The following is a 27,222-nucleotide window of genomic DNA, read 5'->3' as shown; positions in this document are numbered from 1 at the left end:
AGTTGAGCTGAGAAAGTACACTTTCCCTTGGGACTAAGGATCTGTTATAAAGGAATTGTTGCATTCTTTAAAAAAATCTGGAAAGTCTCACAGCTGGGACAACTCAACTGGCTTTTGGTGTTTAGGTTCAGGAAGTTGGCTCACATTTCAGGACCTCTAAAACAAAACATCAAATTTATACAGAGTACTGTAGATTTCACATGCTTCAGTAACAAACTTGGAGGACCATCATGAAGGCTACAGCAAGTCAATTTCTCTTTTTACAGACAGTTCAGTCCTTGAACAACATGCTACCATTGCTATTAATTAAAGTACCAGTTAGGAATAACTCTGTGTTTGGTAGCATATGCCTGTAATTTAAACAACATCTTAGTAGAAAATGAACTGGCATGAGCCAAAGGCACAGGGAACCTGGTGATATGACCACTTCTTGACTGAGCAGCGAAATAAGTCCGTTGCACACCAAGAGAAGATCAGCAGGCCGTTGGATAACGTCTGAGCTAATTTGTAAGTGCATGGACTTCTTTCATTCCATGGCCAATAAGATTTCAGCTTAAATTCTGTTTTCTGACATATGGAATCTTCCCGGCATTTGCCTAATCCAATCCACAGATGAGTTTATAAGTCCATATAGTCCATGTCCATTCTCTGGGCTTTCCCAAAGATCAAGAATGTACAAAGTCCAAAGAGATTCACTGTTGCCACAAGATTGAAAACCGATGTCCACGAACCTGAGCTTTCAATCAAATGTCCTGCTAAGTACACCCAAACAACACCTGTGCACAGAGAGAAAAGAAACAGATCAGCAGCCAAATGATTCCCTACAACTAATGCAGTCTCTTTGTTTCTGCTCTGGAAAAATGAAGTCCCTCTCAATCTGGGTAGAGCTACACTACAAACATATACCAGGTTTATACTACTTTGACTTTCAAGGCATCCCACCCCAATGAATCTGGAAATTTGTTGAGGTTGTTGATAATTGATTGTTAGAGATGCCATGTTCTCCACATTGATCCACCTTCCTGGGTTCCTGCTAAACCAGTTTAAGACTGTAGCATAGATAACATCCTTACGGGAGGATTTTCAGAATGATAAACACATTCTGGAGCAATATTGTTATTGTTGGCATCCTTCAGTCTCGGAAGACTATGGTATTGCGCTCTGAATGGTGGTTCTGGAACAGAGTGTCCTCCAGAGCACAAAGCCTGGGTAGAGTAGATATGGAGGATAGACTGTTACCCATGCAGCAAATCCCCCCTCTCCACGTCGCTGAAATGGTCCAATGGAAAGGCAGAGGCCAATACGGTTGGTTCCAGCGGTGTCGCAGGAGTTGCCAGAATATGACTGTGTTCAGCCATGAACTGCCTCAGGGACTCCGGCTCCGGATTTTGCCTCAAGGTTGACTCCTGAAGCCTTTTCCATAACTGGATGTAGCCACAAGGCAGTGGAGGTTTGGGAGCAGAGTTTTCCTTCTCTCAGATGAGCTGCCTTCCCAGGCTAACGGGTCCCACCTACCCTGTGGCTGTTTAGTCGCCTCTTACGACAAGTACAGCCAAACTGAGGGCCTATTCTTATCCCCCAGCCCCCAGGGGTCAATAAGCTTACCTAATAAAGCTCCACCAGTATTTGCTACACCTATGGAGAGAAGAAAAAGAAACCAAGGCATGACTCTCGAAGCATATAGAATTCCACACCCCTTTCCTTTACTGTTCTCTCTGTTCCATACATCTTCTCCCAAAACCTACACTGTGTACAACTTTTCCCCTTGGTCTACCAACATATAGTTCTTGGCTCTTCTCTTTCAAATCTCTCTTTAAGGTGCCTTCTTTAGCAAAAAAAGTTCCTGAAATATTGCCGCCTCTCAGTGCCTGAACTGGAACCTCCATTTTTACCCAGTAATGAATGGTGCTCCTCAAAATGGATAGTGCTCAAAACCAGTGGTGTAGCTAGATGGGGTGCAAAGCACAAAGTTTTGCAGGGAGCCTCACAGCAGCATGCAAACAGCCCCTCCTCCAGGCTGCAAGAGCAAAACAGAGGCATTTGCATTGCCTCTATTTTGCTGCAGCTCGGAATGGCTCTGAAGCGGCCACTTGCATGTCATGGTGCGGTGCCCTGCAAAATTTGTGCTTTGCACCCCCTCTAGCTACCCCACTGCTCAAAACTCAACACCTTTACTCAAATCCATAATGTATGTGGAGAACTTAGGCTGTGAAGTAAGGAATTTGTTTTAAGTCCACATCAACAGCCTAAGGCAGCTCACCAACAGCTCATGTAATCCAGGTCTGAGTGCACCATATACAGAGAACTGGTGCACACATCTCTCAGAGGGCAACTGTTCACAACCACTCAAAACAGATCTGTTGCCTCTTAATACTCTTTAATCATCTTGTTGCCCTTGATCCACTCTGATGGTCTGCCAGGGTGGCTAAAGACCATGAGCATCGCAATTCTATTCTGCACTGGAATAGACAGGCCAACTGGCCTGTGCCATTGTGCAGTGTTGAAGGTGGCTACCATGCAACTCAGAATAAGGGCATATTTTCCCCTTACCCCATGTTGCACAGCAGCCACCCCTATGGGGCTACTTGGATCTGTGCCAGCGAAATTGTTGGCACAGATCTGAACATCCCAGTGTAAAGCCAGGCTGGGAGGGGTGCTAGGATCCTGCCTAAATCACCCAGATCAGTCCCACCCACCTCCCGTACCCTGTCCACCCTCGCCTGCCCGCAAACACCCCAGTTCCACCTCCCATCACCCTCTTCAACCCCCTGCACTGGCCATCCTCTCCAGGTGCAAACTTACCTTTCCTCAGCCGTACGGAGGCCGAATTTGGCCTCCGTGGGCTGGCGCATGTCCTTGCACTTGTCAGCCCAGCTAACTCAAAAGAGGCACATTTGCAACATTCCTGAACTGGTACAAGGGACTTGCACTGGCCAAAGATCCAGTTAGGATTGCACTCTTAAGAGAGTAACTAATATGTGTTAAGCTAGAATACAGGGAACTACACCTCCAAGATAAAAAAAAAAACTATGCTTCAGGCTAAGAAGAGAACTCCAACATGAAGAGTACAATCTGATCCACTTTTCTTGGACTCTATTCTGCACCAGCATACGGTTGCTGAATCCTGATTTTATTTTTAAACCTATATTCAGCTTCTCTCCAGAAGGACCTGAACCAGCTTTCAATAAGATCAACAAGATGCCACAATTTAACATGGTTAGAAGTTAGGAAAAAGGAAAACACAAAGTAATAATTTGTTCTCACCAAACAAGAAGCCAGCACAGGAAGGAGCCAGATCTTGTATATTGACCGAGATGCCACTGTTCAGGAAAAGGTGCATGAATTAAGACCCACTGCTGGGTAAAGAAGAAGCAGCTAAACCAGGCAGTGTTGCCACTTAGAAAAATAGTGACAGTACTTAGAGCAATCAATTAGACATTAATGAGGGCAGGGGTGTTATTCCTTGAAAAAGGAAATTTGCTATTTCCCACGTCTTTTCTCTAGAGCAGCATATCTCACCATAACCTTATGAGGTAGGACAGGCAGAGGACAGTCACTTCCCCAAGTCCAATCAGCAAGTTTTGCGGCTGAGTAGGGATCTGAACCGGGTCTCCTGATCCATCCACTATGCTACGCTGCCCCACCTGCACCATGCTGGTTTTCAAAATGAAAAGAGGTAGGTTTTTTGTTTTTTTAAAGGAGAATAATACACTACCTGTGATTGAAGGTCTGGAGGCCAATACAGGCAGATGCAAACATGACTGCTTTGCAAAAACTGGAGGTGTGACTTATGCATAAGGCAAACACACTTGAGGCACCCAAGCCCATAACCTTAAAAAAGAGAGAAAATAAAGTAGTTAGCTTAGCTAAACACAGGCTGGGTGACAGTGGCAGCTAGTATGTTAGCAAACAGAGCAAACAGAGCAAACTCAGGATCACCTGATCATTCCCCAGTTACTATCAGGGCACTGGCGGAGCTAGAGGGAGTGCAAAGCACTAAGTTTTGCAGGGAGCCTCAGCGCAGCATGCAAGCGGAGGCAATGTCTCCATTTTGTTCTTGCAGCCTGGAATGACTCCAAAGGGGAAGGGGAAGGGGAAGGGCTGCTTGCACAATGCAGTGAGGATCCCTGCAAAATTTAGTGCTTTGCACCCCCTCTAGCTAGGCCACTGCATCAGGTCCCTGTTGTATCTGAAATAGAGAAAGGAAGTACTCTGTCTACCCAGCCCTGTGAAGTAAATGCCACTCTGTTCAGTGGAGCTTCCCACAGAATTATGACCAAGGTGCTCAAGCCACACACATTATTCCAGTTGTCATCCTCCCCTTTTCATCCCCCCAACAGCAGGCCTGCAAGTCAGGCTGCAAGACAGAGACTGGCACAAGGGTGATGGCTAGGCTTCCCAGTCTAAGTCATGGGCACCACCATGAACAATCTTTACACACACACAGAGCCTGGTCCCAAGGCAGCTTTCACATTTCTGCTCACCTGCATAAACTTACGAACATTGATTGCTTTGTACCCTGAAAATGGAAAGAAAGACCATCAGAAAAATCACAGAAACAATTTAAAGTTATTTACAGTTTCTGTTCTCTTCTGTACCGTTTGGGGGGCACTTGAACTACAGAAAAAAAGGGACTAATTACCTTGACTAATAAATTGATCCGAAAGGAATCCACTGAATAAACTCATTGGAATGGCTACCAGCCATGGAACAACATTGAATATCCACCCCTGAAGGGATTTAAAAAAAATACAGAACATTAGTTATTTCACTTAAAACAAGGGCTTGGTTCTCACAGCAAAATGGTCAGCCTATGTCATAAGATGTTAGAAGAGCCTTGCAGGATCAAGCCCAAGGAAACATATCTAGTCCAGCATCCTGTTTCGCACAGCAGCCCACCAGATGCCTTTTGGAAGCCCACAACCAAGAGAGAAAGGCAGGCCCTTCCCCCACCACTGGGATTCCAGAGACAAACAGGAGCTGAGCTTGGAGGTAGCATATAGTTCTCATGGTTGGCAGAGTAGTCCTCTGGGGTCTTGAAGGGGTGGAACTGCCTCGCCTGCAAAACTGCTGCTTTCCTGGTGTCTTTTCTCTGTGTTCAACTTTCTTCTCCCCCCGCATCACAGATCCTTTTCTGAATCTGAAGATGTCAGCAAAGTGCAGGGTTCCTCCTGAACCAATATCGCCTTTGAATCTGAGGGAGGGGGGGTGGGAAAAGCTACAGTTGCCTGTCTCTCACCTGAATCTTGAGACTGGGAAACCGGACCTGGACACAGTGGGGCCCATAATTTTAGTTCCCACAAATGTCCCCCAAAGAGTTAAAGAACCTCAGAGCAACAGCCTACCTTTCTTTTACTGTTCACGTTGGAAACAAATGCTGCAAAATTAACTCTGAAGTTTCTCAGCAGGTGAATAAATCACAAAGACAAGCAAAATCTTGCCTTGTGTTTGTCTCCAGGAAAATGACAAAGCAAGCCAAAGGTGGGTACGGAGTCCCCACTCTGTAGCCAAGAAATGCTGATTTATTGAATTCTATAGATACAATAATATGCAGTGTAGTGTGCATGTTTGATCGGTAGATGGCACAGTTCTACCACACAGTCTTCCTACCAAGGATTTCAATTCACAAGCCCTGCCTCATGTCTCTAATGTTTATTGACTGCAAGGGGCAGGCAAAGCTTCTTAATGCTTGCCAGACTGCTGTATGAGTAGTGGCATCACTGATATAATCAACCTATAATTTTTGATTAGCATCAATTGTGCCTGAAACCAAATGCAGCCACGAACGGGTCGCCTGTATATATTATATCCTAAGGACAATCTCCTCTTGCAGCTCCAGAAACAAACAGTGGCGCAAGGGCGCAAACAGTGACATAGCTACGGGGGGGACAAATACTGCAGGTGTCGTGATGTGCTGTGTAAGCGGCCCCTCCCACTTGATGTTGGAGCCATTCTGAGCAAGGATGGCAATGAGCAGGCATGGCAGGGACTGCTTACACAGTGCAACGTGGCACCTGCAGTGCTTACTGCAATCCCCCCATAGCTACTCCACTGCCTAGGAACCCTTGCAGGGATCAACAAGAGCTCTGGGTTGCTATTTGACATCTCTCCTGAGAGCAGGAAGCTCTGCCTGTGCTTCGGAGGGCAGCCAAAATTCTTTCACCACCTTGCGCTTCCCTTCCGACCGACATGATCATCGGCTTACTTTTGAATTGGGGAACGTTTCCTCGAAGAAAGTTGGGAGCCAGGAGAAGAGGGTGAAAAAGGCACTGGCGGCAGACAAGTGAGCTATTATCACAGCCCTGGTGACACACAATGGGAGAATTCATGGTTAGACGTGGCAGATCACAACTGTCAGGCATACATGTTAAGAAAGGAGAGACCAAAGGACCAGGAAGCAAGGCGATGCGCTGCAGTTTGGTGCAAGGATACCTGTTTTGCAAGCAGAAGGTCCCGGGTGTGATCCCTGGCAGTATCTTCCGTAGGACTAAGAAGGTACCTGAACCTGACGCTCTGGAGAGCAGAGAGACCAGGCTAGACAGAGCAAGGGCAGCTTCCTCTATGCATGGGCAAGCAGCCATCTCAGGCAGTAGGTTTCAGGTCCATTAAGGTTCGGCAGCAGAGTGGGAGGAAGAACCACTGGACCATTTTAAAATGTTGAACTGGCTGGTTGTTTAGAAACAGGTAAATATGGAAGACCTGCAGACAGGCAAACAGACTTGATAGCAACTGAAGAACTACTGGGGGGAGAGGCATGTAGTCACTCAGAGCAAAAGCTCCAACCCCTACCCATGGGGGCTTTTAAAGGCACTGCCCATAATTTCTTGTAACCTTGAGATATAATGAGGGTTAGAGCTGCAGCCACCAGTATTGGCGAGTACAGTACTAAGTGGCACAGGGGCAAGAGGAGAGAGGAGAAGGGTGGAATGGTGGCATGGAGGCGGTGGGAGGGCGGAACTGGGGTAGATCAGACCCGGGAGGGGTTGGGGTTGATGGAGGAATCTTCCGCCATATCCTAACCCACATCCTGGGCCTGAAAGCCTTACATGGGGTTTCTTGGACTTGCACCAGTCGTTTTGCTGGCACAGATCTGCGTAGCCCCATTGGACAGGCTGGGACTTGACACGGGGTTCCTCCAGCCTGCTCAGTTCCAGCACTGGACACAGCGTGGGACATGTGGCCCTGCTGGGCCAGCAGAGGATAGGATTGGGCTGCCTACTTCTTAAAAACCAAAGCAGAGAGCCTTAAGACTGCATCTCAATCTTGCATATCAAAATTGTTTGTGTTTCTAGCCATCAGGTGTGGTCAGGATAGCAAAGAAACAAACTGCATGGTTGGCAGGTAGAAGCAGTGAAAACAGACTCTCCCTAAAAGGCAAGCATGTGGGGTGGGGGGGGGGGACTTCCCATGATGATAACTTACCATACAGGGGCCTTTTTAAATAACTGTTTCCAGTGCACTTTGATTTGTTTAGATAAGGAGAGGCTCTTTACTAAGTGTTCCAAAGGGATGAAGATTTCTATACAAAGGAAATAAAAAATCTTTAAGCCCATCATCAGTAATATTGCGGTACCTAATATCACTGGAGGAATACACTCACAGTATGTTTTACCCATGGGTTGCTACATAGAATACTAACTGCTCTATCTACTTTGTACTTACCTCTTCAGGAGTGGCTCAGGGGTGAATGAGAACCTGCCAGGGAGGAACTACAGCTTCTCTCTAGCCCAGAAAGGCAGTCACAATTTCAAGATAAATGGCAGAAAAAACACAGGCTTAGTTCTCAATAGTTCTGTAACTGGGCTGTACCAGTTCATACGTCAGGCCTCAGCAAGGGACATCTTTTAGTTAAGAACATAAGCCTGCTGGATCAGGCCCAACATCTAGTCCATCATCCAAGAAAAGAACACATTTCATTACACATTTCTTTAATTAACCTGTGGAACTCCTTGCAATAGGATCTAGGTGTCTGACCTAGATGCCTTTAAAAGGGGATTGGACAGATTTCTAGAAGAAAAGTCCATCACAGGTTACAAGCTGTGATGGGTATGTTAAAACTCCTGGTTTTAGTTTGCAAGGAGTTCTCAGATTAATTATTCACTGGGTAAAGAATTATTTCTTTTTTCTAACTCTCCCAACATACAGTTTTAGTGGACATCCCCTGATCCTGGTGTTGTGTGAGAGGGAAGAGAGCATCAGTCTATCCATCCCTGCATAATTTTACACGTCTCCATCATGTCCATTCGTCCGTCGTCGTCCCCCCGTGCCTTTTTTCTAGACCAGTGGTCTTCAACCTTTTTCATGCCACAACCCCAACATATAAATAAAGTATGAGACTCAGGACTCCACCATTAATTCCAACTCCTTGTCAGGACCCTATCTACCCACTGCCACCCCTGTTAAGCCCTTCCAGCACTGTTCTCTGTAACCAAATATTCTTCTTAGAGAGAGCAGAAAAAGTTGCCATGAAGCCTGGCACTGGTGAAAGCTATTTTAGCACAATTGCCAAAAACCTGAGCAGGACTGGGACTTAACTGCTGATACCTGAATGGGTGCACAAGAGGCCTACCCCTTTGTCTGGTGGTGCTGTAGTCCAGTGGTCTTCAACCGATTTCATTCTCATAAGTTGCCGTGACCCCACAACTGAGGCTTTGTGACTTCACTGGGGTCCTGACCCCAAAGTTGAAGAACACTGATCCAGACTGAAGAGCCCCAAACATTATAGCCTTTCCTCCTAAGGAAGGTGTCCCAGCCCGCTTATCATCAGCCCATCACAATCATGACTGAGCAGTCAGTCATGCGAGCCCTCACCTGCAGTCTCAAGAGCTACAGGCCAGATATAGATTTTCCATTCCAGTAAGAACCAGGCCTCATTGTGGCAAGGCTAGTTCAAAAGAGTTGGCAACTAAGCCTAGTCAAGTACAAGGCGGGAAATCTCAAGTGCAAAGTACGTGGATAGGCTGGAAAGGGTTGCTCCGTTCTGCATTTTATGGGAACTTTCAGTACAATCAAATTGCCCCCACCTTTCCTCCTCCAAGGTGACATTCACAGACCTGAGTGGGACTCGGATGTCTAAACCTGACAGCAAACCAAGAGCCAATGTGATGTAGTAGGCAGAGGACTAGGACAACTTGAGTTTGAAACCCCATGGAGTGACTCTGAGCTCGTCACTTTCTCTCAGTCAAATCTACCTCACAAGGTTGTTGTCAGGAAGGGTGGGATTCCAATGTGAGTAATAAACTCTTACAAAGAAGGCAAAACCGAACTAGATCCTGAGTTTTAACCAAAACCAAAACAAAGCAAAGCTTATTTTTTAAAAGTTTTGGCGCAGGACTGACAAAACCCTCACATTTCTAGTCATCAGCCTGAGCCCACTGAGAGCTGTATTTACCTTGTTCATTCAGGAGGTATCTCCACATGCAGTAAACCCAAAGCAAAGTGAGTGCCCCAGAGACGTAAAAGACACTCTCCCATCCATACCAGTCAAGGAGGAGGGACCCCACTGCACCCATCACCAGCATCCTGGAAGGAAAGGGAGACCACAGTAATGTGCCTGCCATTCTAGAATGTGACCAAGGACACAAAAGAGAGGAGGAGAAGATCTGAACAGCATAAAGCACACTGTGCTCTTGAACAGCCACTTACAACTTTGGGGTTTGGGTATCTGCTTCTTGGTGGAGACCCTACACACCTGTTGCCAGAAAAAAAAAAAACCACCCCAACCCAGAGCAGGGCTTTTCAAGTACCACTTTTTACAGGTGCCACTTTTTGGAGCATCATCAGAGATGGCAGCTATGCACAGGAATGAGGCTGCAGTCCTATCCATACTTTCCTGGGAGTAAGTCTCGTTGAACATCATGGGGCTTACTTCTGAGTAGACATGCATAGGATTGGGCTGTGAGTGGCTAATCCCATTGCACCACTGCCCCAGCCATCTCCACTTCCAGCAAGACTGGGCCAGGTCACCGCGGCAGCAAGTGCCACCTGCAGTCATATCAAGCACCACTAGTGGTACACAGTCCCATTGACTGAAAAGCACTGTCCCAGAGGAAGTGATTCATTTGGAAGGACGATCTCATGCAAATGAAGCAGAAGCAGATCTGCATCCCAGACATGACTGCAGTCCTGACCAGGGGACTGACAGAGCACTCAGACCCTGGAGAGGGAACAAACTCAATTTCCATGAGCCAAGACAGAATTTGAATACGCTGGGGGCAGAGAAATCCTGATGCAGTGACTTAGAAATGGATTTTGAGAACAAACCCTTGTTGAATGATGTATACTGAATGAATGGTGATCTGGTGCTGTTGACTGATTCCCAGGAGGGCCAAACTTCATATCACATTAAACAAGCAGTTTGGTCCTGTATTTTCTGAAGTTGAACAGCAGCAGCAGGCAGGGAGAGAAAGCCAGGTCAGGACTGTGGTGCACAAGAATGGAGTATTTACCCCTTTCCCCTCATGCCACAGTCCCAATGAAAATGTCTCCCCAAAACTAGCGTTCGCCTTGGGAAGAAAGCTTCTGTTGGCACCAATGGGAGCCTAACTCCCAGAATTAATAGCAGTTGCAGGGGGAGGGGGGCATTTTCATCATGAGTGTCCACTTCAGGACACAGTTTGGGACTCAAAATGGAACTGAGAGACTAGGGCCAATGTGTCAATAACCCACAGAGAGCAGGTCCCCCTCCCCTCACAGGCAAACACTTTTTAATGATTTGGGGATCTGAACTTTGGAAAGGATGGTTAAAGTGCCAGGTGGGACAAAGATTTGGGCATAAATGCTATGCCCCATGGGAACAAAGCCCCCTTATTTTCATAACCTGATGCCCAGAACTACCAGCATCAAAAAACAAACCTGCTTTCCTTTTTATATATATGAAGGCCAAGATTCTCCGTAACCAAAATTCTTCACCAAGTCTTATCCAGAACCACAGAAAACCACCACGCATGTCTCCTGTCAGGTCGAGGCAGCCTCCTAAATAGCTTATCAGGTGGCACAAAATGGATCTACAGAGATCAAAAGGACCTCAAGCAGAACCATTGGCCTTGGATGTCTTCAAGTCCCCATTATCTGCTCAAGGAAACTCACCCAAACTGTGATCCTGTTCCCACAGTGCTGTATGTGAATCCTCTTTCACTCTCTCGCGCCTTCTGGGAAAGTAGGCTGGTCAAGGAAGGAAAGAAAACCCCTGAGAAAAAGAAAAGGATTTCCCATTGCAAGAGGTTTGGAGGTTTGGAGCAGATCCCTCAAAACAGTCCACAGCTCCACGTGTACTGGGGATCCCTCTATGATGTTCCTGAAAGACATACTGGTGTCTGACTTGGTGCACTTTGTCAGTGTCCTTTTATTGATGCTACAGCTGGCCCCAGGGGTGGCATGACCTGGGACATCCATCCTGCTGCCTTTACTGTAGCATGTGGAGGGGGGGAGGAATATTGGGTGAAGAAGTATTGTCTTTTGTCTGTCCTGAATTTACTGTCAGTGTCACTGGATGGTCCCCAAGATCAAGCATTATAAGAGAAGAAGTAGGACAATGCTCTGACCCAGTTCAATTTCACATGGTCTACCTCTGGTTCCACACAACATCGAGGGAAGATTTGTGCTTCCAGTCCTGGTTTGAACAAGCCATGATTCACTGTGATGTCTGAACACAAACATATCCCCGCTTGTTCAAACCAGAGTTTGAGAACGAAACAGGATATGAAACTGGGGTTGAAATGAGTTTGGTCTCTTTTGCTTTTCAGTGGCTCTGTGGCAGCCACCAGGCCTGTGCACCTTTGGAAGGGCTCTCCTTAGTCTTTCAGTTATTAGCAGCATCTTTCACAGTCATAAATGGACTGGTCCCTAGTCCCCATTCCTGGGTGGATTAAACTCACAGAAGCAGAATGCCCTACCTTGAGACAGCCCCATGAGGAAGCGGGAGATGGTCATAAGCAGCAGGTGAGCAGAGCCAAAATAGATGAACAGGGGTGTGATGGCTGTGATCAACCCCCAAGCTGATGCAGAGAGAAGCAGAACTTTCTCTCCACCTATCCTGGAAGACAGAAGCAAATCAGAGCATGGGCTTGCAAAGAACAGGGCAGGAAACAGTGTCTAAAGATACAGCATTGGATGTGCCATCAGGCTTGCGTGTGCCAGTATCGTATTCCTCTGCAGGAACATACATGCATTGGGTGCAGTTTGCTATATGTGCTGTGCCAGCAGACGTGGAATTGATCTCGTAAAATCTCCATCATTTGTACAACTTGAGTGTGGTAAGCAGGCACTTGAGACTTGATACCATCTCCATCTCCTTCCCGCCATCCATGATGTGATGACAACTTTTTGGCACAAAGAAACATCTGTTGCCTCGTGTGCTCTCTGTTGTCTTGTGTGCTCCCTGGGGCATTTGGTGGGCCACTGCGAGATACAGGAAGCTGGACTAGATGGGCCTGTGGCCTGATCCAGCGGGGCTCTTCTTATGTTCTTATGTCTAAAGAAAGGGACTGGCAGAAGTGCTGGGACCCAGTTCCCAGGCACACATTCATCACTCAGAGGTCACACAGGAGCAGCCTGCTAATGAGCCCTGGTGAGCTAAGGGGCTCCAGTGGCACATCGCTCAAAGTGACCCCCATCGCTTCTATAGTTGCCTCATGTACCCGGCAGTGGTATAAGTTATCAGAATGGCCTCCCATTCAGCAACTGTTACCCTGCATGTGCCTGATCTCATCTGATCTCGGAAGCTAAGCAGGGTCAGGCCCGGTTAGTACTTGGATGGGAGACCGCCTGGGAATACCGGGTGCTGTAGGCTTATACCATAGTCTTTCGAGACTGAAGGTTGCCAACCATTTTTCTGCCGAAAAGGCAGAGGGGCCAGTAACTGGAGCAAGGGAGGAGGGCAAGAAGGTGTCAGCCAAGCCCATGGCAGCCTGGTAGTTCTTATCCAAGGCAGGACCAGCCTTAAGGCAATTGGACCAATTTGGTCAAATGGAGCCCCTGCCTGGAGGGGCCCTGCACTGGGGGTGACAAATGGAGCACCTGCAGCCTCGGCCAGCATCTTGCCCTGTAGCTCCTGATCTGGCACGGAAGACTCCATGCCAAAGCATTGTGAGGAAAGTGCAGCAAGTGGAGCATTGCCACTGGACGGCCCTCCCTCCCATCCACCCTTCGGTTCGATTGCCGTGAAATCACCCCAGCACCTGGAGTTCACACTGCAGCCTGGTGCCTTACCGCCACCGCTCATCCGGATGCGTAGGGGACCCTTGTGGTGGTGAGGGCCCTGCAAAAACGTTTTGCATGGGCCCCGCAGCTCCTATGGCTGGCCCTGATCCAAGGAATGTTTATTCTGGTGAAAGCTGGAGTGAAACAGAGAAAGTCTACAGGCTGCCACTCAGTAGTGTAGCCTGGGGGGTGGCACAGTAAGTACTGCAGGTGCTGAAAGCACCACGTAAGCAGTCCCTCCCACTCGCTGTTAGAGCCATTCTTAGGCTCTTAGGGCATAGATGGCAATGCACAGCCTACACATTGCCATTCGCTGCCTGGAATGGCTCTGATGGCGAGTGGGAGAGGTCACTTTCACGATGCATGGTGGCACCTGCAGTACTTACTGTGGCATCCCCCCAGCTGTGCTACTCATGTTTACTCTGAAGGAAGCTCTACAGAATCCAGTGTAACTTACTCCAAGGAAGATGTACAGTAAAAACCCCTAAACCAGAATGAGCATACTCAGTGATCTGCAGGAGCCAAGGAATATTTAGGTGGCAATTTAACAACAAAACGTGATGTTTGGGGGGGGGGGGGGAGAAGTTGACTGTTTGAACTATTAACAGCAGTAGTTGTGAACAATTTATGGTTGGTAAGACAACATTTTGTCATGGAGTGCCTCTTGTCCTGCGAACTTTAATCAAAATATTTGAGTGATGGCATCTAATTTGATGGCAAATATACAACAGTTTGCAATGTTCCATAACTGACATACCGTATTTATCGGCGTATAACACGCACTTTTTCCCCCTGAAAATAGGGGGCAAATGATGTATGCGTGTTATACGGCGATGTCTCTTTAAGGGATCCCGTTCCCAATAGTGCCTAGCGGCGGCACAGCGTCGTGACGTGATGTCAGTGCTGCGCCCGCCGCATATTATCACAGCCGCTGGCAGCTGATGAATATGGTAAGTGGAGACCCTTTCTTTGGGGAGGGGAGGGGGAGGGATTGAGGTGAGGTGGCATAAGTAATGCTTTGGATGGTGAAGAAGATGAGCTGATTTATGAAGATAGTAGCAGTGAAAGCAGCAGTGTTCATTGTGATTTTGAAGATAGCAGTGAAGATGAAGAGTTTCTTGGTTTCCCAGATAGTGATTTCTGAGTAAACTTTTGTAAAAACAAAATATCCAAGTTTCTTTTGTTAAAACAGTTGCTTTTACTGTCCTTTTACATTATTTACCTTATATGTGGTAATAATATTAATAAAAAAAAGTTCTGAGCTACCCTTATTTTTTTCCTGAAATTTCCCTCTTAAAATGAAGATGCGTGTTATACGCCTGTGCGTGTTATACGCCGATAAATACGGTACTTTTATAGTTGACATGCAGTGGTGTGTAGTATCTGACAGCACTGGAAATATGGCATGCAATGGTATTTGTTAGCCAACAATATGAGATTTTGTATTTAATAACCAGCCAAAATGATCAAAGATATTGAGTTTTGAGATGCACTTTTCCAACTAAAAATGTGAACAGGTCAAAATGTTGCATTCAAAATCCAAGAGGTGAAATAGAAAAGTCAAAAATTGTGAATATTCACTCAGTGGCATATCTAGGGAAAATGAAACCCATGACAAGCACTGAAATTGCACCCCTGTCCAAACTGAGAAGGGAAGATCATGGGGTGGGAAGCCAGCCCTGTCCCACCAAGTGAATTTGTGTGCTCGGTAAAAATATGGTTTTGTTTTTGTTTTAAAGATTGTCTTCGGTGAGGTCAGCTTCTGACTATGATTTCTGTAGGGTTTATGCAGAAGCACTCTTTGGCTTTGGTAACATGGCAACAGGCAAGCCTGCCCCCCCCCCCCGCACGGCACACTGGAGGAGAGTTTGTTCCTAAAGTTGAAGTGTGAGAATAGCTGATATAGCATTCTAATGAAGCACCCATTGTTCAAGCCTTGGAATGCATTGTCATAGCATCGTTATCAAAGTAACTGAGAGTAACTTGTAACATGTTTTAAGATTCAATAAAAGCTGGCTGGGAAGCTCGGAAAGGCGGCATCCCTCCCTGCATTAAATCCTTAACCTGTCTCTCGTCTGCTCTCTGACTCCTTATTCTGCTACATCAGTCATTGCTGAGGCGGACTCAGTAAAAGGCAGCTTTGTTTCCTGCATTCAACCCTCAACCTGACTTCTGACTCTTCATTCTGTCTTTCTGACTTCTCACTGCTCTGCTTTTGGCCCCTACAAGCAGCTTGGCTCTGAAGTCAAGCTGCTTCCCAAAGTCATTGCTACAATTTCGATGAGGATCTCTGCATCAGCACTCTGGACAGTACTGCAGAAAATGATTCCCTTTCCTATTAGCGTTGTGCATTTGTAATGCCTGTTTCAGGTATATGGAAACACTTTGAATTTTTTCTGCAAGTATTTGTCTCTTTTTAGAGGTCCCCTGAAACTGGTTCAGAAACCACCATTTATAGAAGATGGGTTTGTCCATCCCCAGTGCCCCCTTAAGTGGCACCCAGGGCAGATATCCCAACTTTCCACACCTAGATACACCACTGTATTCACGTCAGCATAGAATGGTCATTATGCAAGAAAATTCCGTATGTTCCATACCGATCACTCAGGTGGCCGCCAATCATCTGGGTCAAGCAGTAGCCCCAGAAGAAGCTGCTCAGGACAATGCCAGAATGTTTCTTGTCCCAGTCAAAGTGGGCACTCATGGCCATCACACAGATGGGCATCGTGACCCTCACGCAGTACAGCAGGCAGGTGCCAAGGAGCAGCATGATGGTCCATGTTCGAGATTCAGGCCTGCAAATATCAGAAGAAAAAGAGGCATTTAAAAAAAACAAAAAACATAATTTCAACAGAGAACAGGCATATCTTCCAAATTCATGGAGGGGATAAGGATCCTGAGCCAGTCTGGAAAGTAGGTTGTGCCATTTGGGGGGAAATCTGGCATATAGAATCATAGACTGCAAGAGTTGGAAGGAGTCATAGATTGTTAGAGTCACCTAGTCCAACCTCCTGTTCCATGCAGACAGGGCTTGGCGCAAGCAGAGAATTATGCTTTAGCTACACATCATTGAGAAGCTAAGGGCCAAATCCTATCCGACTTTCCAGCTCCGGTGTAGCTACAATGCAGCCCCATGGAAAGGGAACATATATTCCCATACCATAAGAAGGCCCCAGTGACTGCCCCTCTCCCACAGGATGCAGGGCACACCCCACACAGGGCACGACCAGCACCAGCATTGGAAAATTGGATAGGACTGGGCTCTAAATAATCTAAGCTCTTTTTTCTTTTCTTTTTTAAGGGAAAAAGCAAAAAACACACATTTCTAGGCCTTAAGACTGGCTAAGTGGTTTGAAAGGACTGCAGGCAATGCCTGATGAAATTTCAGAAGCCAAAGCGATAGCTATAGAGAGACACATTGCGCTAAATGTGTGTGCTTGCACTTTGATGTTTAAGTGACCTGCTGACTTTTATTTCCAATAGTTATGCTGAATATTTCTGTCTCAAAATGGGAAATGATTTATTTGCTAATTTATAGTTTTATCTTTGTGTCCTGTTGAAAATTTAAAATTTAAAAAAAAACATTTTTTGAAGACATTCATGCAGTGGCATAGCTAGAGGGGGTGCGAAGCACTAAGTTTTGCAGGGAACTTCACCATAGCATGCAAGAAGCCCCTCCCCCTCAGAGCCATTACAGGCATGACTCAGAATGGCTCTCAGAAGGGGAGGGGTTGCTTGCACATTGCAGTGAAGCTTCCTGCAAAACTTAGTGCTTTGCACCTCCTCTAGCTACGCCACTGCAGTCATTGCATGGGGTGAAGGACTATGCAGCAGGGCCTTGCTTCCTTAGTGAGTAGAATTCCTGAAGAAAGTGACTTCTGACCAGAAATTTCTTATACTGGCCTCCTGGGTGAGTCCTGAAGGTCAGAGACAGAGACATGACAGAACATGTTGGGTTGGGAAGCAGCCAAGATAGTATGTAGCAAGGTAATTGCCATGACTCCAGAGATACCTGAGGCAGAGCCTGACTCAATCTACCTTTCACTGGCTCTTTGAACACCAGTGCTGGTTAACTTTGCAGAACATGATTTCACTGATTTAACAGGTAAAACACTGGTTGGTTGGCAGTCCTATGCAACAAGTTAATACCACTACAGGTTGGGCATCCCTTATCCAAAGTGCTTGAGAACAGAAGCATTTTATATAATGGATTTTTCCATATTTCTGATACTTGCATATACATAATGAGAGATCTTGGGGAAGGGGGCCAAAGTCTAAACACAAAATTCATGTATGTTTTATATGCCCCTTATACACAGAGCCTGAAGGTAATTTTATACAACAGTGTTTCTCAAACTGGTGTGTCGTGAGCTGATTTCAGGTGGGTCCCCATTCATTTCAATATTTTATTTTTAATATATTAGACTTGATGCTCCCATGGTATGTGATTGCATTTGGGGAAATGTTACCTGTACTTTTAACAAGCTACTATGTATATTAGTTGAAAAGCGGTATATAAATACTGTTTATTAATAATAATAATAATAATAATAATAATAATAATAATAATAATAATAATAATAATAATAATATTCTTTTAACAATGATAGTAAATGGGACTTACTCCTGGATAAGTGAGGGTAGGATTGCAGCCTAGGATTGTTAAAAATGTTCCTGCTTGATGATGTCACTTCTAGTCATGACATCACTTCCAGTGGGTCCTGAGAGATTCTCATTCTAAAAAGTGGGTCCCAGTGCTAAAAGTGTGAAAACCACTGTTGTACAATATTTTTAATGATTTTGTTCATGAAACAAGGTTTGTGCATGAATCACAGTTTGTGATTTTATTTCTTTAGGCAAAAAGTAAAAGAAAAATCATGTTGGTACTCAAAAAGTCCCATATATTGGAATACTCCATATTTTGGAATTCTGGATAAGGGATAACCAACCTATAGTACGAAAACTACTACTACTACTAATAAAATGCACAGTAATTATCTATATACTGTATTTCTTAAATTATTTTATATACCAAAGTAATGTAGTCTTCATGGACAGAAGTGAAAAATAACCAAGACTCTCCCCCCCTTTACCCTCACAACAACCTTGCAAGGCAGATTAATCTGGGAATAGCACAAGCTCACTCAATGGGCTTCATAACTTAGTAGGACTAGATCCCAGGTGCCCCCAGGTCCCCCCAGCCCTAGTCTGACACTGATAGCATGTAAGATGACATCAGTCCAAGAAGTCAGTATTATTACCTTCTTCCTTTTGCAAGTGAAGGGTTGAGGCTGAGTGAGAGTGGTTTGCCAACAGTTCATGGTAGAGACAGATTTGAACCTGAGACTCCCTGGTATGCCACTCAGTCTCTCAGCCTCTGCTGTACACAAGCTCTTACACTGTGTGACTGTCACATCCCCTACATCCTTCATGCTTGTTACACCCAATCAAATTCAGATCACATAATGCAGGTGACACAGGCTGGACAGGTTTCCTTCAGGGCTTCAGCAAGTCCAACTGGTCTCCCTTTCCGTACCAGCTCTTGATGCTGTCAGAGGCCTTCAAAAGATTTGTCACTCACTTGTCGTTCTGAACAAAGCGGGTGTGTTTTGTCCCAGCAGTGGAAAAACCAGTGTGGCTGACACTAACTTGGCACAATTCCAAACCCCTCAAATGAGATGGAGAAAGAAAGCTCTCTCATGCCTCCCATGAAGGTGGTTCTTGGCAAGAGACTGTCCCTCTGACATTTTTAAACCAAACAAAATTGATCTAATCTGCCTCAGCAAATCTCCCAACACTTGACCCAAATATTTTTTGAATAGAATATCTATCTAGATGAGAGAAACCTGCACACATTTTTTTAAATTATTTTTAATAGCCTCCATAGAGAAAGAAAGTAATAGATTTCAGGACCAGGGGACCCAACCTACCAAAAATCTTTACTCTGGTAAAGTAATGCATGAGCAAATCCCATGCATTTCAAATGAGGATTGCACCTAACCCAGAGGGATGCCATCCCTTGAATTCCATCCCTTGACCTTCACATGTTGAGGTGAATGTGAGAAATGGTCTTTACACACTTACATCAATATAAATATAGAAGTGCAATGGGGGAGAGCCCATCTCCTCCCTTTTTCCAAAGTTCCAGCCAGGGCTGGGGGGGGGGGGAGAGAAGGGGGTAATTTGTACCCGGGACCAGGGTAAAAAGGGGGGCCCAGAGGCCAAAGGAGGGGGCCCAGAAATTTCCTGGGATCTGACATTTTCCTATCTGCTGGGGACACTACCATGACTGGAGATGCTGGGGACACTACTGATGCCACATGGGTGGGTAGATCTGGGCTCCAAAGACTTTTCCAGCTGTCTCTACCCTCCCCTCACCCTGCTTCGCCCCTCCCTGCCCCTGTTCTGCTGTTTCACCCCCCCACACACACACACACACACTTCACAAAGGGGTCCAAAAGCAATTTTGTACCCCTGATAAAATTCCTCTCAGAGGCCCTGGTTGCAGCTATAACCTCTTAGCACAGAACTCAAAGGACACGATGTAGAATTAACTGAACCAAATTGCAAGAAGCGACTGGTCTCCTCAATTTCACTCTAAAAGGAATCATTGGAACAAGGAAACATTTTTCTTTTTATATATAGTGCCATCTGTATACATTATGCATTTTGGTGTGAAAGGACATCAAAGCAATGGGCCAGCCCATGACTGTAAATAAGTCTATCCTAGTTTTACCTACAGTAACTTCAGGTGAGAGTCAGAAATTTGACCAAAGAATCTTAATATCCTTTAGTGAAGGGCCCATGAGAGGGGGTGAAAGGGGTAATTTGTGCCCAGGCCCAGGGTCAAAAAGGGGGCCCAGGAGCCAAAGGAGGGGGCCCAGAAATTTCCTGGGATCTTAAATTTTCTGACCTCACCCAGACTCACTGCTCGCATGGGATGCTGGGTGCACAGTGGCTGCAGTTAGCAAAAGCCATATATGCTGGGCCGAGGAATGCATACCTGACACTCCTTAACACAGAGTCAAATCTGGGAGGAAACTGGCCTGCTCTAGTAGCTCTTTGGCTTGTGGATCCGCTTACCAAGAAGGAATGTATAGGAGCTCAGGGACACAGCTGCAGGGCTACAGTTCCTGCAGAAGTATGTTTTGGTGCACACTGCACACTTTCCATTCTAGTGGGAGCCTAAATATGATGAGGATAATTTTCTGCATCAATTTTCTATATTTACGTAAAAGATTTTGATAGACTTAGGAGTGTGTTTGGTTTTCTGTATTACTGTATCTTGCTGCTGACACTGCATAGCTGGTAGAGCTGGGCTCTGCCTCGGGAAGGCTAGTGGACCAGGAACCCAAAGACTTTTCCAGCTGTTGCCACCCATCACCACCCCTCCCCCTCTGTTTCACCTCCTCTTGCTCCCATCATCACCTTCCCCCCTCTGTTTCACCTCCTCCCCCTTTGGGAAGGGCCCCAAAAGAAACTTTGTACCCCCCTGATATAATTCTTCTCAGAAGCCCTGTTTTAACAACTGAATGTTTCCTGGATGGGCAATTAACCTGCAAGAGGTGGGATCTAACAGGAATGCTTGGGTAGGCTGTGTACTGCAAACAGCCCTTGGCAGTTTTGAATCCGGAGGCAGAAGGATGAGATCTTGAGGGCTGACAAATGATGAAGCACCTTGGGTCCCTTTCTGAGGATCTGATTAGTAGGTGGATCTGTGGCCTCGCTTGAGTGTTTGCATCAGCTTGTATACCTATACACATAGTAAATATTACAAGGGCAATATCCAGGCTCTTTTATCCAAAGGGAAACAAAGCTGGCAGCTTCTGGCTGCTTGGAGAAGCAGGGGTGCATAGTGATATATATAAGGAGCAGCTGATAAACTAAAGTTTATTAATGCAGCCTCTCCCCCACCTTCCCAGGGACTGTTTTACAGCAATTTTCGTTTTTCTTATCACCGCACATTGACCTCTATGGTCTTCTCGATGGTCTTCATCTCTTGTGATGTCACTTCTAGAAGACTCTTCCAGGTTCTACAGCTCTGTTTCTAGACCACTGTCTGTAGTAGCAAATTTTCTGTCTCGAAGAGGGGCAGACAATTCATTACTACAGTCAGTTCCCCTAGAAACAGAGCCATAGAACCTGGAAGAGTTTTTCAGTGATTTTCAAATCTCCTGGGGCACACCGGTGGACCTTTCATGGCACACCAGTGTGCAGTGGCACATTGGTTGAAAATCTCTGGCTTCAGGTCTGCATGAAAAGCTCCTACAGAGACCAGCGCCAGCCTGAGAGCTTTATTACTGCATTGTTCTCTTCAAAATGTTGTAAGTCACCTAGAAAAGTGGGATATAAATACCCTGATACATAAAGGCAGACAACAGGCCACATTTTTAACCAGTTTCCTGTGTAAAAAGAAATCCCTGCAAGCAGAAGACTAGCATAAGGAGCAACTTCTCTGGATGTGCTAGGTTTTTTACTTGCAGGGAGTTCTTTCCTTCCCACAAGGAACCACTGAAAATGGCATCCTTCATCTATCCATTATCCACTCTACTGCTTCAGGGTGCTACATGTATAGATCAGGTCCTTAAGCCCTAAAATACCAGAATGAACTGCAGTAAGAATGCTCGAGACTCATTTAACCGTTCGCAGGTGGGATGCCAGCTCAGCCTCTGCACTCATTTTCAAGACACCCAGGACAGCTGCAAAACATTCTGTTATGCATTTTTCCCCCTGAACACCGGGAGAACACAACGAAACTTATTCTGTACACTTAAGACAGAACTTTGTTTGAACTTCAAATATCAACTTGTCACCTTGTGCCTACTTGAAGAAGAAAAGAAGGAAAAAAAATGCGGAATGAACTGCTATGCAATATCTGCAGCAAGGCCTTCCCTGCAGTTGTCTACTGGTTCCACTAAATCCAGGAGGGTGCCCACATGGCTAACGAGCCAAGTTAGAGAGGCTGTGAAGGGCAAGGAAGCTTCCTTCCGTAAATGGAAGTCTTGCCCTAATGAGGAGAATAAAAAGGAACATAAACTGTGGCAAAAGAAATGTAAGAAGGTGATATGGGAGGCCAAGCGAGACTATGAGGAACACATGACCAGCAACATTAAGGGGAATAATAAAAGCTTCTTCAAATATGTTAGAAGCAGGAAACCCGCCAGAGAAGCGGTTGGCCCTCTGGATGGTGAGGGAGGGAAAGGGGAGATAAAAGGAGACTTAGAGATGGCAGAGAAATTAAATGAGTTCTTTGCATCTGTCTTCACGGCAGAAGACCTCGGGCAGATACAGCTGTCCGAACGGCCCCTCCTGACTAAGGAATTAAGTCAGATAGGGGTTAAAAGAGAAGATGTTTCAGACCTCATTGATAAATTAAAGATCAATAAGTCACCGGGCCCTGATGGCATCCACCCAAGAGTTATTAAGGAATTGAAGAATGAAGTTGCAGATCTCTTGACTAAGATATGCAACTTGTCCCTCAAAACGGCCACGGTGCCAGAAGATTGGAGGATAGCAAATGTCACGCCCATCTTTAAAAAGGGAAAGAGGGGGGTCCCGGGAAACTATAGGCCGGTCAGCCTAACATCTATGAGTATACCGTAGATGTATACCGGGTAAGATGGTGGAATGCCTCATCAAAGATAGGATCTCAAAACACATAGATGAACAGGCCTTGCTGAGGGAGAATCAGCATGGCTTCTGTAAGGGTAAGTCTTGCCTCACAAACCTTATAGAATTCTTTGAAAAGGTCAACAGGCATGTGGATGTGGGAGAACCCATGGACATTATATATCTGGACTTTCAGAAGGCGTTCGACACGGTCCCTCACCAAAGGCTACTGAAAAAACTCCACTGTCAGGGAATTAGAGGACAGGTCCTCTCATGGACGCCTAGCCTAGACGCCTTTAAAAGGGGATTGGACAAGTTTCTGGAGGAAAAATCCATTATGGGGTACAAGCCATGATGTGTATGCGCAACCTCCTGATTTTAGAAATGGGTTATGTCAGAATGCCAGATGCAGAGGAGGGCACCAGGATGAGGTCTCTTGTTATCTGGTGTGCTCCCTGGGGCATTTGGTGGGCCGCTGTGAGATACAGGAAGCTGGACTAGATGGGCCTATGGCCTGATCCAGTGGGGCTGTTCTTATGTTCTTATGAGAACTGTTTGAAGGCCAGGAAGCAGAGAGTGGGTGTCAATGGGCAATTTTCACAATGGAGAGAAGTGAAAAGCAGTGTGCCCCAAGGATCTGTCCTGGGACTGGTGCTTTTCAACCTCTTCATAAATGACCTGGAGACAGGGTTGAGCAGTGAGGTTGCAAAGTTTGCAGACGACACCAAACTTTTCCGAGTGGTGAAGACCAGAAGTGATTGTGAGGAGTTCCAGAAGGATTTCTCCAGACTGGCAGAATGGGCAACAAAATGGCAGGTGCGCTTCAATGTCAGTAAGTGTAAAGTCATGCACATTGGGGCAAAAAATCAAAACTTTAGATATAGGCTGATGGGTTCTGAGCTGTCTGTGACAGATCAGGAGAGAGATCTTGGGGTGGTGGTGGACAGGTCGATGAAAGTGTCGACCCAATGTGCGGCAGCAGTGAAGAAGGCCAATTCTATGCTTGGGATCATTAGGAAAGGTATTGAGAACAAAACGGCTAATATTATAATGCCATTGTACAAATCTATGGTAAGGCCGCACCTGGAGTATTGTGTCCAGTTCTCGTCGCCGCATCTCAAAAAAGACATAGTGGAAATGGAAAGGTGCAAAAGAGAGCAACTAAGATTATTACGGGGCTGGGGCACCTTCCTTATGAGGAAAGGCTACGGCGTTTGGGCCTCTTCAGCCTAGAAAAGAGGCACCTGAGGGGGACATGATTGAGACATACAAAATTATGCAGGGGATGGACAGAGTGGATAGGGAGATGCTCTTTACACTCTCACATAACACCAGAACCAGGGGACATCCACTCAAATTGAGTGTTGGGAGAGTTAGGACAGACAAAAGAAAATATTTCTTTACTCAGCGTGTGGTTGGTCTGTGGAACTCCTTGCCACAGGATGTGGTGATGGCATCTGGCCTGGACACCTTTAAAAGGGGATTGGACAAGTTTCTGGAGGAAAAATCCATTACGGGGTACAAGCCATGATGTGTATGCGCAACCTCCTGATTTTAGAAATGGGTTATGTCAGAATGCCAGATGCAGGGGAGGGCACCAGGATGAGGTCTCTTGTTATCTGGTGTGCTCCCTGGGGCATTTGGTGGGCCGCTGTGAGATACAGGAAGGTGGACTAGATGGGCCTATGGCCTGATCCAGTGGGGCTGTTCTTAGGTTCTTATGTTCTTATGTACCTACGTCTTCATTAAGAGAACATTATTCCATGAATAAATGTTGCTTCATTCTATTAATTGTTTCAGGATTTCAGGTTACAAGAAACACTTGGGTGTATTCTTCCTTATTTGTTGTCGCTTATACACGCTTCCACAAGCACAAATTAAGACAGTGGCATAGTTAGAGGGAGTGCAGACCTTAGTGCCTGAATGTACCGTGCAAGCAGCCCTGCCCCTTCAGAGCCATTTTGGGCAGGGTTTGCTCCCCCTCCTGGAATGGCTCTGACAGGGAGGGAGAGGGACTGCTTGTCCATCACAGTGAGGCTTCCTGCAAAACTTAGTGCTTTGCCTCCCCTTCTAGCTACCCCAGTGAACTAAGCACATGCTACAAAAATCCTGTTTGGAGGAATTATTAAGCAAGCCTTGGCCATTTAAGAGTTACAAGCAACAACTGAGACATGTCATCCGCTGTGCATCTTTGGCTCAACCTACAGAGGGACACCGTGGCAAGCAAAGAACCAGAATCCAAGGCCAAAATTTGTGCATGCAGATGGCCCTCCTCCAGCTGCAACCATGAATGGGGGGATCACTTCCAACTCTGATCTAGTGGCCTCATTTTGTTTAATGACACAGTAGCACTGGGATTTGTAGTCTTGAAGGGGTCATGAGAACCCCTTGTCAGAGGTCTACAGTACCAGGTTTGAACTGGTATAAATTTGCAGTGCAGACATGCCTGTTTCAGTACTCAAAGCATAAAGCAGGCCTCTGTAGGAGTTCTGTCCGCTTGGCGAGAGGCACATACAGATTCCTGTCCCCACCCTGAAGTGTGCTTGACCGAGCCAGGAGACAGTCTGACAAGCCACCTCACTACAGTACTAAAGGCTTTACACATCCATGCTTGGGAAGAAGTGGAATTTTCCAGGAGCCACCAGAGTTAATACCAATCAGTATTTGATTCAGATTTCTTTGGACGAGAAAAGACAAAATCCTGTTTTGTTGCTTTTTTAATATGTTGACAGTCCTGGGGTTTTGCCCTCTTACCCCAAACGCCGCACAGAATTTGCTGGTGGACCTTTGTCACGGCAGTTGTCAAACCACATAGAACTCTTGCTGCTGCTCTGATCACAAGGACTGCCTGACTGGCCCTTTCGTAAAGCTTCTTTTTTAGATGCCAGCTGTATCATTTTTACTGGTGCAGCTTAATTCCTTTCTGATGCTTTCTGGAGTGGGTGTTGATGACTAGTGAGTAGCTTTGACCTTCACATCGCAGATGAAACAGCTCACAACATCAGGAGGTTGCCGTATTAGACGGAGTCAGACCACTGGTTCATTTTACCCAGTGCTGTGAGGTCTGCACTCCAAGGTCTTTTCCAAGCACTTGCTGCCTGAGATTCTTAACTGGAAATGCTGTGGACCAGAAACCTTCTCTATGAGCCATGCGTTCCACAACTGAGCTACACCCCCTCCCCTAAGCACTTAAGAGAATTCTGAACTTATTTCCACTGGCTTCTGAATTATTCTATGCAAAGAATGTGCAAACCACACAGTGGCATAGCTGGAGGTGGCATAGCTGGAGGGGGAGCCATACGGCTTCGTTTTGCTCCCCCCGCTGGGAATGGCTCAGAAGGGAGGGGCCGCTTGCCCGCCTCGCTGCCAGCCTGAGTGCTCCGCCCCCTCCAGCTACGCCACCAAAACCACAAACCCAACTATAGGACTGAAATCGATTATGTACATTTGCCTCCACTTGCCTCATTTCCTTGCAAAACTTAGGGGGGGTGGGTGGAGAAAATTCAAGCCAGACCATTTTCTCTGGGCCCCTGTTGCCTCTTCCTTTCTTCCCCTGCTGCTTCTTGTAAACAAGCTGGGTGAAGAGGATTCTTCCCCACTGACCAGTTTACAAGAAGCAGTGGAGACGGTGTGGTGGCAGCAGCACTGGGGGGCACATGCACGCATGCTGCTGGTGTGGCAGTAGAATATGGTGCTGGATCAACTCAAGTACCAAACTATGCTTTCCATTAAAAATATGCTTGGTTCAGATTTGCTATTCTTGACTGACTGGCAGCCATGGGGAGGAAGGCAATCTATATTAGGACTCCAGTGAGGGTAATAAGCTAAAGCCCCCCACCTTGATCCCAGCCCAAATGGCCCTCCCCCTGTGAAAGCACAGAAAGCTAAGGCCATCACAGTCAAGCATGTACTGTAGTTTGCTCTGGTGATGAAAATCCCTGGTTATTCCCTGGTTGTTCGGTTTTTTTTGCATAGTTTTCACTTGGTTTTGACCTTTCCATCACTCCAGAGGCTTCTGTGATCACTCCGCATCCTGAAAAGGATCTATTGAGCTACCCAGTGATAATTGCCATCAGTGCCATCACTAGGATGGAGGTGAATGCCTCTGTTTTGCTCCCACCACCCAGAATGGCTCCACAGGGGAGGGGCCACTTGCACAACATGTTCAGGCACCTGCAAAACTTAGTGCTTTTCACCTCTAGCTACACCACTGAATCAGTGCTTTGTTTTTATCCCTTGTACTTTTCTCTCCATGTTTTGGATTTTTCAGCCTTTTAAATAAACTTCTTTAACTGTCTGATCTCAGTTTGTTGGGAGGCAGTGAGTTGTCATGTCTACTAGTCCACCCACATTCCACTACTGGTTTTAGGGGGGGAGAACCCCTAGTCCTCTCCTTTTAGGACCCTGTGTTAA

General features: G+C 46.2%; 1 protein-coding gene and 1 pseudogene across 1 annotated transcript in view; one reads left to right on the top strand and one right to left on the bottom strand.

Moving 5' to 3' along the window:
• Positions 1 to 618: 618 nt before the first annotated feature.
• SLC17A9 (solute carrier family 17 member 9) overlaps positions 619 to 27,222 on the bottom strand; it is a 30,065-nt gene continuing 3,461 nt past the window's right edge. Inside the window, exons 2-13 of the mRNA XM_066624728.1 lie at positions 15,798 to 15,995; positions 11,895 to 12,034; positions 11,089 to 11,188; positions 9,392 to 9,522; positions 7,423 to 7,519; positions 6,206 to 6,302; positions 4,643 to 4,730; positions 4,485 to 4,519; positions 3,716 to 3,831; positions 3,265 to 3,320; positions 1,606 to 1,635; positions 619 to 776 (exon numbers count right to left, since the gene is read on the bottom strand). Of these exons, the coding sequence (XP_066480825.1) occupies positions 619 to 776; positions 1,606 to 1,635; positions 3,265 to 3,320; positions 3,716 to 3,831; positions 4,485 to 4,519; positions 4,643 to 4,730; positions 6,206 to 6,302; positions 7,423 to 7,519; positions 9,392 to 9,522; positions 11,089 to 11,188; positions 11,895 to 12,034; positions 15,798 to 15,995 (1,246 nt within the window). The remainder of the gene's footprint in view (positions 777 to 1,605; positions 1,636 to 3,264; positions 3,321 to 3,715; positions 3,832 to 4,484; positions 4,520 to 4,642; positions 4,731 to 6,205; positions 6,303 to 7,422; positions 7,520 to 9,391; positions 9,523 to 11,088; positions 11,189 to 11,894; positions 12,035 to 15,797; positions 15,996 to 27,222) is intronic.
• LOC136650122 (5S ribosomal RNA) lies at positions 12,671 to 12,790 on the top strand (annotated as a pseudogene).

Source organism: Tiliqua scincoides, chromosome 4 (assembly GCF_035046505.1).
Source record: "Tiliqua scincoides isolate rTilSci1 chromosome 4, rTilSci1.hap2, whole genome shotgun sequence".
Lineage (NCBI taxonomy): Eukaryota > Metazoa > Chordata > Lepidosauria > Squamata > Scincidae > Tiliqua > Tiliqua scincoides.
This window is presented reverse-complemented; position numbering and strand designations above follow the sequence as displayed.